Source organism: Protopterus annectens, chromosome 14.part0 (assembly GCF_019279795.1).
Source record: "Protopterus annectens isolate FY-2018-M chromosome 14.part0, PAN1.0, whole genome shotgun sequence".
NCBI classification, from domain to species: Eukaryota; Metazoa; Chordata; order Ceratodontiformes; family Protopteridae; genus Protopterus; species Protopterus annectens.
Window position 1 is genome coordinate 277,022,493 of NC_056748.1, and position 17,718 is coordinate 277,040,210.

Genomic DNA, 17,718 nt, shown 5'->3' on the forward strand with positions numbered 1-17,718 from the left:
GTGGATAATCACTTTAAGATGCTGCAACATAATTTTTACTGGGAATCAGAAGAGTCTGCAGCAATTATGCTTCAAGTGAAACTAGCAACAGCAAAGGAAACAAAAGTCTGGGAAGAGCCAATGTAACCAATGGTCTTTTTGGAACTGATGCTTGCAGAGAAGAAACAATACTTTGTCTTTCCAGGAATAGCATGGCTCTATAAGGGGTGGGGCTCACAGCAACATCAGCAGAAGAATCTCTGAGGACAAGCCTGACTATCCCAGTCTGGGAGTCATTTACCCATTGCTTTGTCAGCTTTGAATGTCATTGTATAAGACTGATGGATATGAACTCTAGTTTCCAGAGGCTACAAAAATCCTTTTCAGTGAGTGAATCTTTGTAACCTCCCAACTCCCAGACCATCAAGAGTACAGTAACAATTAGATCATTAGCCTCTTTCAAAAGAGAGGCATCCAAAAGGTCCCACTGGGTCAGAGCAGAGTTGTTTAATATTCACAATTATGCTGGTTACCAAGAATACAAAGGACTACAGACTAATCCTTAATCTGAGTGACTTCAATGAGTTTGTCACCAAAGAGAAATTCTGGATGGTACCAATGCAAATTATTTTCCATTGCAAGTCAACAGTTGATTGGTTGTACTCTCTAGACCTCTGGGATGCATCCTTAGAAGTACCATCTTTATTCATATTCCTGTAAAAAAATCCAGATCCCCCTAGGATTTTATTTTCTTGCTGGAAAATTTAACTCTGCAGTTTTTTTGAACCTGCCTCTAGTGCAGATATGAAGTGTTTGTCTTGCAAGACTACCTTCTCGGTTGCCGTAACATATGCTTGGAAGAATTTCAGAAATCCACATTGATTCTTCATATATGGCCTTTCACAGTACTAACAGTGGCCTTAAGGACAAATCTTGTTTTCTTGCCAAGTGTAGTTTCACAGCTACATGAAAGAAAATGTGTAAATTGATATACAGTTGTATTTACCATAGTTAGAACATACTATACTAAAAAAAATGAAATAAAAAAAGCATTGATGTTGTCTGTATGCATGTGAATATTGTTATTTACATGATGCAAGTAATGTTATTCTTTAACATTGAATATGTGGGCTTACACAGTATTAGATTAAGGATTCATGAATTTTACTTGTAATGCTAACTGATAGCACTTGCCTTTTGAAATATTGCTTCTTAAGTTAATGCACTGGAAGATGCTGAGCCCAGTTTGAAATGAATGAAATCCTTGACAGCCAGTGATTATAACTGTGATCTCCTGCTGTACAGTGTGAAGCTCATTTGACTGAGACAGGGCTTTGCTGTTACTTGAGGCAAAAGTGTTTATGTTGGTACTGTGGTGGAAGTCAAGTCAAATCTCTGCTTGTATTCCTGCTTATATATTTATGGCAGTGGTGCAGGAGTTGAGAACTATAACTCATGTCTGTCACACTAGACATCAAAGCTATGTACTTACCATAATGGTAGATAGGCCTTGCATCTGTCCCAGTATCTCTCTATAAGGTATGCTTACATTGGACTAGGTCACTTATACCAAGAGAAAGTCTTTTGGAATTGACCATACTTAGAGACCAGATTAGGTCACTTACACAGAGAGCAAATCTTTTGGAATTGGATCCATATATGTTTCAAATTCATCATCTTCAACATACCCTGTCCTATAAAACATGAGGTCTAGAGGTGGTTAGTTAGATTTATGGTTGTCTATGTTTATAGTTTTGTTCTTCTCTCAAGTGGCACACCTAGATTCTAAACAGTATTGGGGCAGTGAGTGTTACAGGTAAAGGGAAGAGTTGAATCCTGGGTAAAATTTTATGTGACAAGCTGACTTAGACCTTGTGGTTAAGTCACATAGTTTGAAGAAGATGACACAAATATCTTAGATCTATCATAGCAAATATATGCCTTGTTTATGCTTGTTGAAGTATAGTGCAGGTGACAGCACAGTAAAACTATAGTAATTTGTTAAGTTAATGATCTTTATCCTTACTAGAGCAGTGCTGGGGTGCCTTTTGTGTGGAATCTTTGCATATCCACTGTCCTTACATGTAGGTTTTTCGAGGAACTCCAGTTTCTTCTCACAGCCTAAAGACTTGGCAATTGGTTGATTTGGCTATCCTCTTAACTGCACATATGTAAAGTTGCAATGTAGCTAAATGTGTTTGTTCAGTTGTCTGCTATCCCTTCCAGGATTGTTTTCCTGCCTTTATATCACTTGGCTACAAGGACTGATTTTGCCATGACCCTGAATATAACAAAGGAGTATCAGAAAATAAATGAACTTGTATCCTTATGCGCTTATTTTACAATTAGAATAACTTTTATTGAATTAAAAAGTCATTAATTTACCAACATTTATGATAAAAAAAGGGAAATCATAGTTTTCTAGTTTGTTCTTAATGCTGATTGCCTTGAGACACTTTGTTTATATAAGTTATAGGCTACTTTCAATTTAAAAGATAGTGAGACCTAACAGTAAAAGTGAGATTAAACTTTTCTTCAACTGAGCTGGTTCCACTGGCAAAGAGGGATAAAACACTGTGACTGTAGCTTATTCCACCTGAGATAGATTACTGTCGTGGGTGCTTGATGGAGCTGATGAGAGGATGGATGTACCATTCCTGGGAAGGAAGAAATTGACAATATTAGACCATCCAGTGTCACAGCCCTTCTGAGATGGATGTGGCAGTGCAGTTAGTGGTCCCAAAGAAATAGTTTGGTCGTTAAACTACTTAAGTGGTAGCTTTCATCTCAAGTGCATGGGAGCATGCACATTTATTGAGGGGCATTGCAACCCCTGTAGTGATGTGGGTCTTCTGTTCCTCTGCCCAGGGAAGGGATTAGGCATGAATAAATAGGGTCATCTTTCTTGACATGCTGGTGAGGGCACAGGCCACCATTGAGACTTACTTATTTATTATTTATTTATTTTACATTTGTTGACTGGGATTGTCCGACTGAGCTGAAGAGCCCTTTTTCAGCGGAGGCCCGGGAAGAAAAGCTCCAACATATTATACAATTTTCATTATAAACTAGTATTAAACAGCAATGTTACAGGATTATTACAAGGCATTAAGTAGCAGTACAATGTTGTACAGTGTCAATAATTAGGAGTATAGCAAAACTATTTCAAGATGTATAAAAAGAAATATGTCATTAAGATGAATGTAGTTTTTGTGTTTAAGTGGTTACAAAAACCCAGTTTTATCATAATGTAGTTGCATGAAGACAAGACAATTACAATAGAATGTTTCTCTGAGGCTATTTGCTTAACAGATTTTAGAAGACAGTAGAAAGAGTAGTAAAGGAAGATTAGAGCGAGCTAGTGAGAAGAGTGAGTTAAGGGCAGAAAGTAGATTAAGGTATGAGAAGTAGGGGATGTTTAAGGAGAGAGAGTGCAGTGGCAGGACCAGTGACTTTTAAAGTGCTCTTTGGTGGCTGTCTTAAATAGTTTAGGATACGTAAGGGTCCTGATTTCTAGTGGGAGCCTATTCCAGGCAATAGTGGGGTGATAGCTGTACATGCTGCATCCAGATTTAGACTTGGGTTTGTAGATTTGTAGTAGGTCTTGGTTAGAGCTTTGGAGAGATCTGATGGGAGAGTAATGGGAGATGAGAGGGGATAGCTGGGCAGTAGGAAGGCTGGTATAGGATAGAATGGATGATTTGGAGCTGAGAGAGAGAGAGAAGACGGTGGGGTAATTCAAACTAGTTTAGGTGTTTTAGAGAGAGACAACGATGGGATTTGTAGGTTTGTTAGGCAACAAATCTCGCTATCTTGTAGATAGATTCAAGTTTGGTCAGAGTGCTGAGTTAAGATTTGTGAGAATTTGAGAATTGTACATTAGAGTGGGTAGAAGGTAGGTAAGAGAGAGAGTAATCTTGGCTTCAGAGGTAAGGAATTTCTTGTTACGGTAAAGGATCCCTAGTTTTGAATGAGTCTTTTTGATAGTTATTAACATGCAAGTCAAATTTAAGCTGATCGTCTATGGTTACGCCTAATAGTTTAGTGCTGGATTCAACCTGGATGGGAGTATTATTAAGGGACTGTATGGAGAAGGAGGGTTTAATATTGTTGAACTTCTTAGGTAGGAAGAGTAACAGCTTTATTTTTTTAGGGTTAAGGATGAGCTGGTTGTTGGAGAGCCATGTTTCAACTAAGTTAAAAGATGCCTGAGTAGCTGAGAAGAGCTTAGAGGGAGGGTTGACTGTGGTGATGACTTCAGAGTCATCTGCATATTGCACTAAAGATGACTGAGGACAGGAGGTATAGAGCTGATTAGTAAAGATATTAAAAAGTAAAGGCCCAGGATAGACCATTGAGCTACACCCATTTTTACAGAGAGAGGAGGGGAGAGTGCAGAGTGCTATCTCACTGATTGAGATCTTTCAGTGAGATAGCTGGAGAACCATGCAACAGTATCGGAGGAGAAGTTGAGGTTATGCAATTTGTGCAGCAGAAGAGAGTGTGAGACAGTGTTGAAAGCTTTTGAGAGGTCCAAGAATAGGCAAGAAATAAGTTTATGGTCGTCCATGGCTATAGAGATAAGGTTGAGGAAGGATAATAGAGCTGTAGTGGTGCTATGTTTGGGTCTGAAGCCGTGTTGAGTGGGTGTAAGCAGATTTCCTGTATTAGATGCTGCATAACTTGTTTATGAATACATTTTTACTTTAGAGAGCGGGGAGAGAATAGCGATAGGTCTAAAGTTGGAGATATCAGAGGAGTTGCCTCCTTTGTATATAGGTGGAGTGTAGCACTGTTTCTAGATGGAAGGGACTTTAGATTGAGAGATAGAGCAATTAATTAGGATAGATACAGGGGAGAGCAAGAGAGATAGCTGCTAGTAGAAGAAAAGTGGAAGGAATATTGTCAGCTGATAATGAGCATGGTTTTAATTTAGAGAGTAGAGTTTTGATGTAGCTAGTAGGTACAGGTTTGAAGGAGAAGGTATTTGAGGAGATAGTATAAGGAGTAGGTTCAGAAAAGTTGGAGATGTTAGTAGCAGAAAAGTTTGGGTTAGGGTTCAGTAACTTAGATATTGAATCGATAAAATAGGTATTGAAGATGGTGGCATTTTCTTCAGTTGTTTTGTCTGGGCATGGATTGGGGGAGCTAAGATTACCAGGATGTAATATTTGGTTAATAGAGTTCCAGAATTTTTTTGGATTCGATTTTAGGGCTGTGGGAGATTTGTTACAGAAGTCCTTTTTATCTGTGTGTTTTTTTTTTTTATCAGATTTCTGAGTTCTTTATATTTTTGCAAGTCTGCAGGGAGCTTAGTTTGTGACCATTTTTTCCATAATTTGTCTCTAGTTATCATAAGGGTACGAGTGGCTTTTGAAAGCTATGGAGATATGGTGGAGTTAATTCGGACTTTGCGAGGGGGAGCAAGTGAGTTTAAGATGCTAAGAAAGGTGGAATTGAAAGCTAGGACTGCTTCTTCTAGTGGGAGTTGGGTAAGGAATTTCCAGTTTACTTTATAGAGGAGGGCTTTAAAGGTTTCTGGATGGAAGTTGAGAGTTTGCGACAAGTGATAAATCTAGGAGTTTTTGAGAAGTGGGGAAAACTTCCTTAGACTTCCTGTATAATGCCCTCTACCCTCACTAGAGAATACCAAAGACTGGGAATTAATAGTCATGGCTGATAAGGTGAAGGTTGATAGCTGGCAGGAGCAGCAATAAAAGGACACAGAAAAATACTTCAGCTGATAACATGGCATGTTAATATGGATAGGAAAGTGAAAAAATCTAAACACTTTGAAGAAAGGATGGTAGTAGTAATGAAGAAAGGATGGTAGTAGTAAGGAAGGAGTACCAAGAATAAGTAAAGTGAAGGAGCAAAGAGTTTCCAGAACTATGCAGGAAAAAGTGTGAAAGTAAAGAAGGCTACAAAAGTGGGTAGTAACATTAAATACAAGAGGATAGTAAGAGAAGTGGACAGAGTAGGAAAGTGACAGGAGGAGGTTAACAATAAAAATTATACTTGAGCGTGAGTTTCGATAGAAGAGGAGATATACCTAATGAAAGCATAGAGAAAATGATGCTGGTTGGAATTCCATTATAAAACTTGTTTAATGCAGCTTTAAAGAGTAAATGTGAATAGAAAAGTTGCAGTAGGAAGGGTTACATTTCTATTAATCCTACTTTTCCTGCAGTGTTTGAAACATGCTCCAGCCTGTAAAACATGGAATTTATTTAATTAATAAATTGAATAAACACATAAAAAGTGTAAAAAATGATGGCTTCTAAAACTGAATTTATGCATCTAATTTATGGAAATGCTGTTTTATTTAACAGTGTGTTTTTTTTTCTCATTATTGTGATTAGTCTGCTATTTTGAGTTGCATAAAGAAGTGCTTAGATTAAGTGTTTGATTTACTCAGTCTATTTCACATAAATAACTGTTAATGCAATACTAAAATGACGTATATAAATTGGAAGTTGGCATCTGTCCACTTTGTGTTCATTATTAGCATTTTGCAACTTCAGATAGAATATATTTCATCTTTATAACAGGGTGTGCATGAAGTTGAAAGTGACTTGAATTTAAATAATAGCATGAAAGTGGAGTATGCCTAAGAATCCTGTTGGGAAATTGTCTGACAGGAAATGTTTATAAAATTTACTCCATATAAGTTTACTGTAATCTTGGTTAAGATTATATCTGTATGCTAAAGGGGATAAGTATCATAGTATGCACCATTAAAGGTGGACACAGTAGTAATCTAATGGCAAGCAAAAGCAACTGCAGCCTGACAGTTTCACATATTAATTTTCTGTCATGAAATCTAACACGGATTCCATTTGCTGTAATTTTAGATTGCCCATAATCTTCTTTCAGACTTCACTTGGTTAGTTCTTTTGATTTCGTAGACAAATATTCCAGTTTATACTGCAGAATGAATTGAATTCTGTAGCTGATGGTAGGACTTCAAGTTATACTGAAAGGTAATGCACTTATGAAGCAGTATGACCTTGTCATGCAATCTTTATCTGTGATGAGGGTATAGTAATAAAAAGTACATATATTAGTAAGTGAGCTCAGGTCATTAGCTGACTACATTTTAATGTTGTTGCAATGTCATGGTGCCTAGGTGGCTTTAATGTACAAATTTGTTAAGCAGTATGGCCTTGGCATGCAGTCTTTCCCTTTGATGTGGGCATAGTAATACAAAGTGCATTTATTATTAAGTGAGCTGAGATTATCAGCTGACTGCATTTTAATGCCCTTGCACTATGTCATAGTGCCTAGATGGCTTTAATTTATTCAGTTTACCAAAACAGCCAAAATGTCAGTAAGTGCTTGTATTAGTATTTTCTTCCTTTAGTTTCCTAAGGGTTTCATTTTTCTTTTTTTTTAACAACTCTGCTCTTATTGTGGTAAATTTACAACACTTGAGGATTACTTGTAGCACTTTTTTCCAGCAGTAGCTCTTGCTTATATGGCATACAGTACTGGGTCACTGCTGTGGTGCTAGAGGACAGACAGATGGAGTGGTTGCATTATAAGATGTCCTTCCATATCACTGTTGCAGTATTCCTTACTAAAGGGATCTGCTGTCAAGGGTAGCCCAACATCCAGCCAGTATACCAAACCTTAGGTATCAAAGACATGGTACGTCACATGTATGCTCCCCGCTCATGACATAGGGCATAATGGTGACATATGGGCATACATACCGCAGAACTTCTTTGCTTCCAGTCTGAACACAATCTTCAATCCTTGGTCTGAAAGCTCCTTTGTTTCTGCTGCTTACCAAGTTGATTTCAGATAAGTGCCTCATTGTGTTACTTTTTCTTATCATGCCCTTTTTCTTTTGTTGCAAGGTTGCATATTATCCAGAAAGGTAAAATTTCAGTGTGGGAAACAGATTTACCATAAGGTCTGTCACGAGCAGTGTTTGTTTTGCTTGGGTGCTTCTCATGACGATACGTTGTGCCTGGTTTTTCAAGTGTTTGTCCCTAAGATTCTTCTTAATCTTCTCTCCTTAAACATCCTAAGGATCCTCAATGTAAATGGCAGGGATTGTTTAATGCTCTTTTGGCCTTGAAGCCTCTCCAGAGAGTTTCTGTTTCTGCACCCCCCCATGTCATCTACTCCTCTTAAGAGGCCTAGGGAACGGGTAATTGGACTCTAGAGAAGGGTCTTTGGCCTATTCCTCTCCAATTCCTTTTGCATTAGACTGTAGTTCTGAGGAGGAGGAGGAATCCATTAGCCTATATTCTGCCTTTGAAGAACTTTCCTTTCAGGATACTATGACCTGTATGATGGAATATATTAAATGGAACTGTACCCAAGTTTCTGATGTCCCAAAGAGGTGTTAAGTCCTCTAAATGGAGTCTCATAAGCCCGCTGCTGTCCTTGGTTCCTTATTAGACACTTTTTCAGCAGCTTCTCATGATTCTAATTCTTAGCTCGCAGCCCCTAAAAAAATAGGTTTTATAAGGTGTCTGATGATTGTAGGTTTCTTTACAAATGTCCTTCTGATGATCCCTCTGTTGTCTCTGTTTCTTCTGACAAACCTTCCAAATTGTCTTCTACTAAATTACTTCATTCTGACAAGGACAGTAGGGCAATGGAAAGGTTGGGCAAAAAGGTGTACACTGCTGCTACCTGGCCTTTAGGGCTATTAACTACCACCCATATGACCAGATGTACTTTAGCTCTTCTGTCTCTGGCGTATCAGGTTATTTCTGACTTTCCTGATTCTGAGGGGAAAGTTTTGGCCCTTTCTTTGTAAGGCTTGTCTTCTCGAGTGGCCTGTCATTTATATCAATTTTGTTATTATGTAGCTAATGTTCTTCTAGAGCTGCTGCCTTTGGTTCAGTGTTAAGGCGTTATTCTTGGCTTTGCCTCCAACCTTTGCCTGATGATATTAAGCCTAAATTGATGGACGCTCCTCTTGTAAATAATCTCTTTGGTTCTGCAGCTGCTGAGCTTTTTAAGTCCCTACAGGAAAAGGTCAAGGCCTCGCAGGAACTGAAACATATTTTTGTTTCCCCTGTTCCCAAATTTCAGAGGAATTGTCCTTTCAAGCCTGCATTTTACATTGACAGTATTGCCCTTTTCCCAAAGAAAAGGGTTCTAGAAGGGCTCCTACTGCTAAGTCTACTTGGACTCCTACTACTTAGACTTCTGCTTTTCCAGACAAATCAAGTTCTGTCTGACTACCTTTTTCCCTCCCTTCTAAGTCAGGTTCCTTTATCTCTTCATTCCCTTTCTCTTCACAATTGGTCAAAGGATCACTCAGGATTCTTGGGTTCTGCCCATCATTTATCATGGGTATTTCATGGTGTGAAAATCCCTTTTTCCATTTTTTGGGCATTTCACAACCTTCTCAGGAAGAGCTGCCTCTTCTTCTGGTTGTACTTATGAGCCTTTTGTCTCAAGGTACCATCCAAGCAGTTTCTACTCCTCAAAGGGGGAAGGAGTTTTATTCCAGAATGTTTTTATTTCCCCAAGAAAGAAGGCACCTGGAGGCTCATTCTAGATCTTTCTCATCTCAACACCTTTCTGATGGTTCCTTCCTGGTTCCTTCCATTCAAATGCTTTCTCTTCAGACTCTGTTTCCTCCTCTTCTACCTGAGGCTTTCTTAGTCTCTGGATCTCAAGGATGCCTATCTTCACATTCCTGTTTCAGGAAATTTTTGCATTTCTCTGTTTCTTCCTTGCACTTTCAGTTCTGTGCTTTGCCTTTTGGCGTCTTTACTGCCCCAAGGGTCTTCACCATATGACTCTCTCCTGTGATTGCATTTTGCAGGATGAGACGGATACAAATCTTCCCTTACCTGGATGACTTGTTTATTCAGGCTTCCTCTCCAGAGACCCTGCTTCAGCACTTTCATTATGCTGTTTGTCTCTTGCAAAGCCTAGGGTTTACAGTAAATTTCCATAAATCCTTCCTGACTCCTCATCAAGATCATGTTTTTCTCAGGTGCAGGCTCCAGACCCATTCCTTTGCTGGCATCCTTGTCGCCACCCAAGGCTCTGACTCTGATTGCCTTTTTTCAATCCCTTCTTCCTCGTGTCTTAGTTTGCAGCCAGGGGGTTTCTAAGTGTGCTGGGTTACATGGCTTCCACCATTCCTATGCTTCCTCTAGCCAGACTCGATATTAGAATGCTTCAATGGTTCCTAAAGTCAGTCTGGCTTCAGCATTTGCATTCTTTGGACTTTCTAGTTCCTCTTCTTCCATGCCCCAAGCTAGAGCTTCAGTGGTGGATTCATCAGCTGTCTCTGAGTCCCCAGCCCCTCTCAGGAATTTTCTGATGCCTCAAACTTGAGGTGGGGGACTTCTTTCAGCCCTCTAAAGATTCAGGGCCTTTGGTCCTTTTGTCAGAGGGTGGACCATGTCAGTATCAAGGAGATGAGAGCTCTCCTTCTTGCTGTTCAGGTCTTCCATACGCTGTTTCTTCTAAGGCCTCTCCAAGTCTTTGCAGACAATACCTCAGTGATGTGGTACATCAACAAGGAAGGGGGGGACACTGTCTCACCTCCTGTGCAAACTTGCTTTTCAGGTTTGGGATCTGGCTGTCCAGTATTAGGTAACTCTTCAGGTTTTTTTTATATTCCTTCAGAACAGAACCTTATGACAAGACTGTGAGCAGGTCCATAACACAGACTCATTAGTGGATGCTTCACAGAGATGTATTTCTGGACATTGCCCACCAGTGGGGTACTCCTCAAGTAGATTTTTTTGCTTCCCCTCTGAACAGACAACTTCCTCTATTTTGCTTCAGAGTCCCAAGTCCTCTGACATGGAAGGTGGGCACACGCTTTTTCTTGGAAGGGGATGTTTCTTTATGCCTTCCCTTCCCTTCTGCTCATACTGAAGGTCCTGTTCAAGATGGAACTGGATTCTTTCAAAATCTTGCTGGTGACTCCTTTTTGGCCTAGACAGCATTGGCTCCATCTTTTGCACCTAGTCAAAGGCCATCACCACAACTTACCTCACATGGTGGAGCTACTCACACAAGACAAAGGGTCTCTCATCCATCCTCACTTGTCCACCCTGCATCTGACATTGTGGGTAATAGGGTTTTGATCCCTTTTAGACACCTTTTTTCCCGAGGACGTACTTCAGGTTCTGCAGGAGGCCAGGAGAACCACTAACAGGAAATGTTGTTTATCCATATGGAAGAGATTTTCTGTCTGTTGTCTTGCTTATAACCAGGAACCACTTTCTGCAGAAGTTCTTTTGGTTGTCTCTGATTTGTTTGAATTGCACCATGCTGGGTTGGCATACTCTTCAGTTGAAGCTTATCTTTCAGCTATTTCTTCTTCTTTGCCTTTGATTCCTCCTTTAACTTCTAAGTTTGAGGTCAAAGAATTTCTTAAAGGCATCTTTCATATTAGGCCTCCCAAGAAGCCTATTCCTCCTTCCTGGGACCTAAATTTTGTTCTTGAAAAATTGACTCAAGCTCCTTTTGAGCCTGCAGCATCAGCTTCCTTGCAGCATTGTACATGGAAGACTGTTCTTCTTTTGGCCCTTACTTCAGCTAGAAGGGTCTCTGAGCTTCAGGCCCTTATGGCTATCCATCTTTATTTTTTTTTAGTTTTTCTTAGGAACATGGTGTTTCTTCATACTAATCCTTATTTTATGCCCAAGGTGTTTATTGAATTGTGTCTTAATCAGTCTGTTAATTTACCCACTATTTTCCCTTCTGTTCAGTCTGTCTGCCAAGTGAGAAGGTTCTTCACACCTAGGATTTGCATAGGCAACTTGGATATTATTTAGGTAAGACTAAGACCATTTGCAAGTCTGAGCAACTTCTTGTTTCTTTCATCCTACATCTCTAAGTTTGGCTGTTTCTAAGCATACCATTTCTTTTTGGATTTCTAAGGCCATTTCCTTTTGTTACTCCATTCATTGGAAAAGCCTTTCTGCTTCTGTAAAGGCTTATTTTACCAGGGCTGTAGCTTTGTCTTATGCTTTTTTCAAGGGATTGGATACAAGGTCTGTCATTGAAGCTGCTACTTGGACTTCCTAGATTCTTCAGCTCTTTATCTGTTTGCATGGACCACCTAAAAGACAAAAACAGCAATACTTTGTTTTGGTTCTAAGCACTATCCCAGTTCCTCACCCTAGAAACCAGAGGTAGTCCTCAAAAACATAATACTCCATCCCCTCATCTTTTCTGGGACACCAGTGACATAGTTATTCTTTCTCTACACCCTGTTGTATTGGTTGTTTTGCTTATCTCCACTATTCTACATGTTAAGTGTAGTTGTCTCCTAATGTTCGCTTTATTCAGTCAGTAGCCTGGATTTTGATTTTCTTGCCAGTTGTCAGGCTTTGCAGAATGTGTGTTCATAATTACATACATATAAAAGTCTATACTTTTGTCCTCCATTGAGATCAGCAAAGCACCCATTAGATGTATATATGTTTCATTAACAAGAATTTAACTTTACCCTACTCTGTAACCTTATAAAAAAATTATTGAAATTATTTGTACCCCCTTCAGAAAAAAAATCATCTGTGAAATGCTTGTTAAAAATATAAAAATAAAAAATACTTTTTTCAAAAAAACAATTATTATTATTATACATCAGTTCCTGTTCAAGCATACCCATAAACAGGTTTACCTGACTGGGGGAAACCTTATCCCCATAGCTGTCACTTAAATTTACCTAAAGAACTGTCCATCAAATAAAAAAATATATATTTTCGATCCAGAATTCAATCATATCTAAAACCTGTTGTAAACCGTCTTCACCTTGTAATATTGTACTGCTTGCAAATCTAGATTGTTTAATCAAGTGCAAGCTACATACATCTGTTTTAACTAATTTATCACATTCTTGCCACTGGACACCCTTGTATTGTAAGAAAATCAAAGATGTCTCTTATGTAAGAGGGCATTTTTTTGACATATCTGTGTAGATGAGCATCCAGTGCCCCAAACACACACACACACACACACACACACACACACACACACACACACACACACACACACACACACACTCACTCTCTCCAAAGGCCATCTTACTTGGGAGATGGGACATTTTGATATTTGTTTTTTTGGGAGAGCATAAAATAAACCAAGGTTTATCTACTAATAATTTTTAAACCATACCTACTGTTGTACTCCGTTGTGACACCGTATTGTTTAACTCTGTTAAATTATTCTGTAGGTCATTAAGAGGATTGATGCAACACTTTAATATTCATTAACATTGCACAAATGTTTATAACACATATTCACGTAAAACTGTCATGTTATATTTGCTGTGTTTCCAGATTTAAGTATTATACCTGCCTCATTTTACAGTTCCTTCAGTACATTCCATGCATGTGTAGATAAATTATAATGCACATATTTTCTACAAGTCTTTAAATAGCTTTCAATTTCTTGTTTTACCATACCATACTATAACCCATCATAAATCAACTTACATGCTGAATTTCATTGCTGTAACAAAAAATGCTTCAGCTCTTAGCACAAGTAATCTGGACAAAGCCTAAACTAATGGGGGTACAAAGACCCAAAAATAGGGACAGATTTTAAATATTCCTCTTATAGACTTAGAAAGTTGCTAGAATAATATTTGTCTTTTGTTATGCATTTTCTGAAGGAAATGAAGTCTGAAACTGAAATGTATGAAATTATTTAGCTATTTCAGTCCTCCGTGATTTGCCAGAAAACCACAAATTTTATGTGGAATACACCAAAAACATGAGGCGAAAATCTGGACAGCTGAGAGATAAGCTTTCACATCTTGTATTAAATTAATCCCCCTTAGTGTCACAATCAAATTTTCTATTTTTATTTCATTTGTTTTTCTTCAGTTGTAAAAATTCTTCAGACTGGCAGCTTCCTGGGACATTATGCTTTTGTCATTAAACACTTTTTTTGCTGACCTTTTCTTTAGTAAGGCATTTAATTTTAATGTATAAATAACTGCGTACATTCTTCCCTAAATTAATAATTTGTCTTAAGATGATTACAGCTTTCATAATAAAAATAGTTTCAGCCTTTATGGTTAACCAAAAGATTTAGTAACTGCTGTTGTTTTCAAAGGGCCAGTATGGTCTAGTGGCAGAGCACTAGACTCCCATATGCAGGTATATGAGTTTGAGACCTGCAAGTCCAAACTATTCTTTCTCCTAACGTATCCTGTTCAAATAAATGCCAGTGATACATACAGAGCTGAGTTGGTTTGCATGGCTATGCTTATAAAGGCCCTTGTGGTCGTTAACCTAGTATATATCTATGAACCTATAAAAGGATAAATATTGTGTCATTTCTTCATTGTAGGATTGCAGGAAATGCACATTCTCAAAATGCATCCTCTCAAGCACATCAACAGTTTGCTTCAGTGAAGAATCAGTGAGTGCAAGAATAACCCCCCAACACACACACACACACACACACACACGTACTTTATGCTGATAGTGAGATCAGGCAGGATGGGCCATCACACACAGGGACATACTGCTAGAGTTTTAGCTGATGAAAAATTAGTACAAATAGAAAAAAGTCCTTAAAAGGCAAACACTGATATCTCAGGACCTGCTATATCTAGTCACAAAGCACAGAGACTGAATATTTGAAATCATGGACTTATATTTGCTAGATCTGAGATAGCCGTTTCCCAGAATATTCCATTTTCTCTGAGGTATGGTGATCTGGGAGTTAGTGTATACAAGTTCAGGGGGTACAGGGGCTTTGTCCCTTGCAAAAACAAAGGTTAAAACAGAAGAGTGAGTTTAGAGATTGACTTTTCTCCTGGATTTTCAGTCTTTTTTTTCAGCTTGTCAGCACTCAGCATTTCAAGTGCTAACATTTCAGTAGGGAGCCCCTTAAAATGGTGCCATTTACACAATAATTTTTTTGTTGATTCAGTATTATGATGAGTACCCCACACTGTATATTTATAAAGTATCCTTCCATGTATTATATGTGAGAAATCTTAAAAATTGAAATGTATTTTATCATCTCATTCCTAATATTTCTTTGGGTGTTATATTCTTACTTGATGTGTAATCGCTGATTGCAATCTATAGTGATAGCAAGTTTCACCTAATTTTTTTTAAAATGCATTTTCAGTAATCATTTATCTGTTTGATTGAAGTTAACCTCATACACTTTTAAGGTCGTGAACTACTACTGCAGTATCTGTTTCAGTATCTCAGAACAGTTTTTTTTAATGGTGTAGGGGACGCTTCTATTTTAACTATCTTAAAACTGGAGTTAGTGATATTTTCTCTCTCTTTTTTTATAGTTTGAGCGCCATGATCCAGTGAATGGACGAATCACAGAGCGTCAGTTTGGTAGCATGTTACTTGCGTATAGCGGTGTGCAGTCGAGGAAGCTCAACCAAATGCTCAAACGGATAAAAAAGCAATTCAAAGATGCACAGGTAAGAGGGCATCATTGGGGATTTCACAGAAAAACTCCATGCTTATAATCTTTATATAAGCAACTGCAGTTATTCTCTAGTTTGTGCCCGTCACAGTAAGCGTATTTACATGCATAAATCTGAGAAGGAAATGTCACTAAGTCACATTAAAGTCCAACATGGCATTTTCTTGGTTTACATTTTAGGCTAGTATAATCATGCATTTTAAGGCTGATCACACTTCTGTAGGTTTTTCAGCACTTCACAGCAGCAAAAAGCTTAGCAGGTGCACAAAATAACATTAAGCTGGGTAATTATGTTCACTTTACTACTGTAAGTCAGATGCCTGTGACAGAATCTTTGTGTGTTGAGTGATTTTGATTTGTCAACACCTTGGAAAAAAGAGTATTGACGATTTGTATTTTTGTCCCACTGAATTTGAAACTTTTTCTTTCACACAAGCTATGAAAAAGACAAGTACATGAAAAGGGCTTAGTTGCATGCGAGAGTGAATTGTATAGTCTTTTTGACAAGTTGTTAATGCTGTTAGCTCTTTTGCAACACTATGAAAATACAGTAATTTTGACATATTGATTTAGGATTGCTTACCATTGATGTGCTGAGTATTCAAATAAAAATGGACTGGGCATTCTGAGTAATGTATGTCAGTATTTAGGATAAATAAGCCAGAAATACATTATACTTAAAACACAGATTAAAATGCATAAGGGAATGTATATATGAATGAGAACAGTATATGGGCTTTAATAATTTAATATTGTCCATAAGCATATTACTGCTGTTGTCTGAAATGATTGAACATTCAAAGCTATATTAAGTGTTATTACCATAAATAATCTCAGTGTGTTAAAAATAATTGATTTTAATGTGTATTTAATGTATTAAATTATTGTGTAAAATAGTAATACTTGCTTCATTTGAAAATCAGAAGCTGGTTTTCTGACAGTTAGCAAGATGGTAGAAAGAACCAAAATGAATTGCATCAGTGCCACACACCACACAACCCAACTCTCAAGAATTCCACAAGGTAGTGAAATAAAGAGCTTTATTAATGTTAAGCATTTTCTTCCAAAAATTCAGGCTGTCATCAGAACTGTTTTTACAAGATGTCACAGTTTTAAACAACCCATTTAGTAGTCGCATTAACTAAAACGAGGTTCTCCCATTCGATTCTCGGCTTGGCTTGGGAGTGCCTTCTGTGTGGAGTCTGCATGTCCTCCGCAAGTTGGGTAGCGTTCGAAAGACATGCATGCGTAAATGGGCGTGCCTTCGTTGAAGGTTGAGCGTCGAGCTGGCACCTCTGCGTTTCGTAAAAATCTACTGCCAGTCATTAGCGGACCGGAGTTCCGCTGTGGCAACCCCTTACCGGGAAAAAGCCGAAAGACAAACAACAACAACATTAACTAAAACATTACCTAGGTTAAAAGTGCACTTGCCTACTAAGATTAAAAAAGAAATAAATAAAAATTTAGTTGTTTATAATACAAATAAAACATGTATTAAGTTAATTGTAAAAGTAACGTTCTGATAAAATAATGTTTTTGTTTCTGGTAATATCCCATCATTCCAAGGAACTTAAAAATTAAAAACGGGTAAGCATTTATGAAAAAAAAAACAGAGAAGTTCCACATTTGTTGAAGTTCATAATTTGGTTGCTTGGAATTTTAACACGCTTTTAACAAATATGGTGTCATTTTACCTATGAAATTGGACTGCATTAAACTGCAGCTTCCAAATTAATTCTGTATAGTCTAGTTTCAGTTCCCAGGGCCTCCCCTCGGTTGGGTGGGAACTTGCTCAAGAACAGCAAACAAAAACTTGGAGTACTGTTTACACTACAGAGTGCGTCTAAAAAGTGCGTCATTGCCATTTTTGTTTTCTGTATCATATATTTTCCATTAAATATTGCATAATTTTTTAATATGTTAAGCTTGAGTTTAGCCCCATATTGATGAACTTGGTGTCTACAATGGCCACATTTCACTGTTTGCTTGTACTTACAAGTAGCTTTTGGCACTAGTAATTCTAATATTTCTTTTATATTTACAGGCCTCTTATATATAAAATCTGACCCTTCAACCAACGTTTCTAGGGTTCCATCAAAGCAACTAAATTTTTTTTATTTCTCTTTCATGATACTTTCTATAGTGTTGGTATCAGACCCATACTAGAGTAACACTGTTCTGGTGAAGTTAGCACTGTTATCAGGTGCTTTTTTAGTAGTTAACAGAACTGTTGAGAACTGGTAGCCCTTCCCCCAGAATTGATTTATATTTGCTTGCTTGCCTTCCAGGATTTCATCACTTAGTGTTGACAGAAGTTGGTAAGGGGTATCC

General features: G+C 38.0%; 1 protein-coding gene across 6 annotated transcripts in view; it reads left to right on the forward strand.

Moving 5' to 3' along the window:
- Positions 1-17,718, forward strand: part of MICU1 (mitochondrial calcium uptake 1) — a 1,714,640-nt gene that overhangs the window by 1,353,999 nt on the left and 342,923 nt on the right. For all 6 annotated transcript variants that reach the window (XM_044055989.1, XM_044055988.1, XM_044055992.1 and 3 more), the window contains one exon: positions 15,245-15,382. In XM_044055989.1, the coding sequence (XP_043911924.1) occupies positions 15,245-15,382 (138 nt within the window). The remainder of the gene's footprint in view (positions 1-15,244; positions 15,383-17,718) is intronic.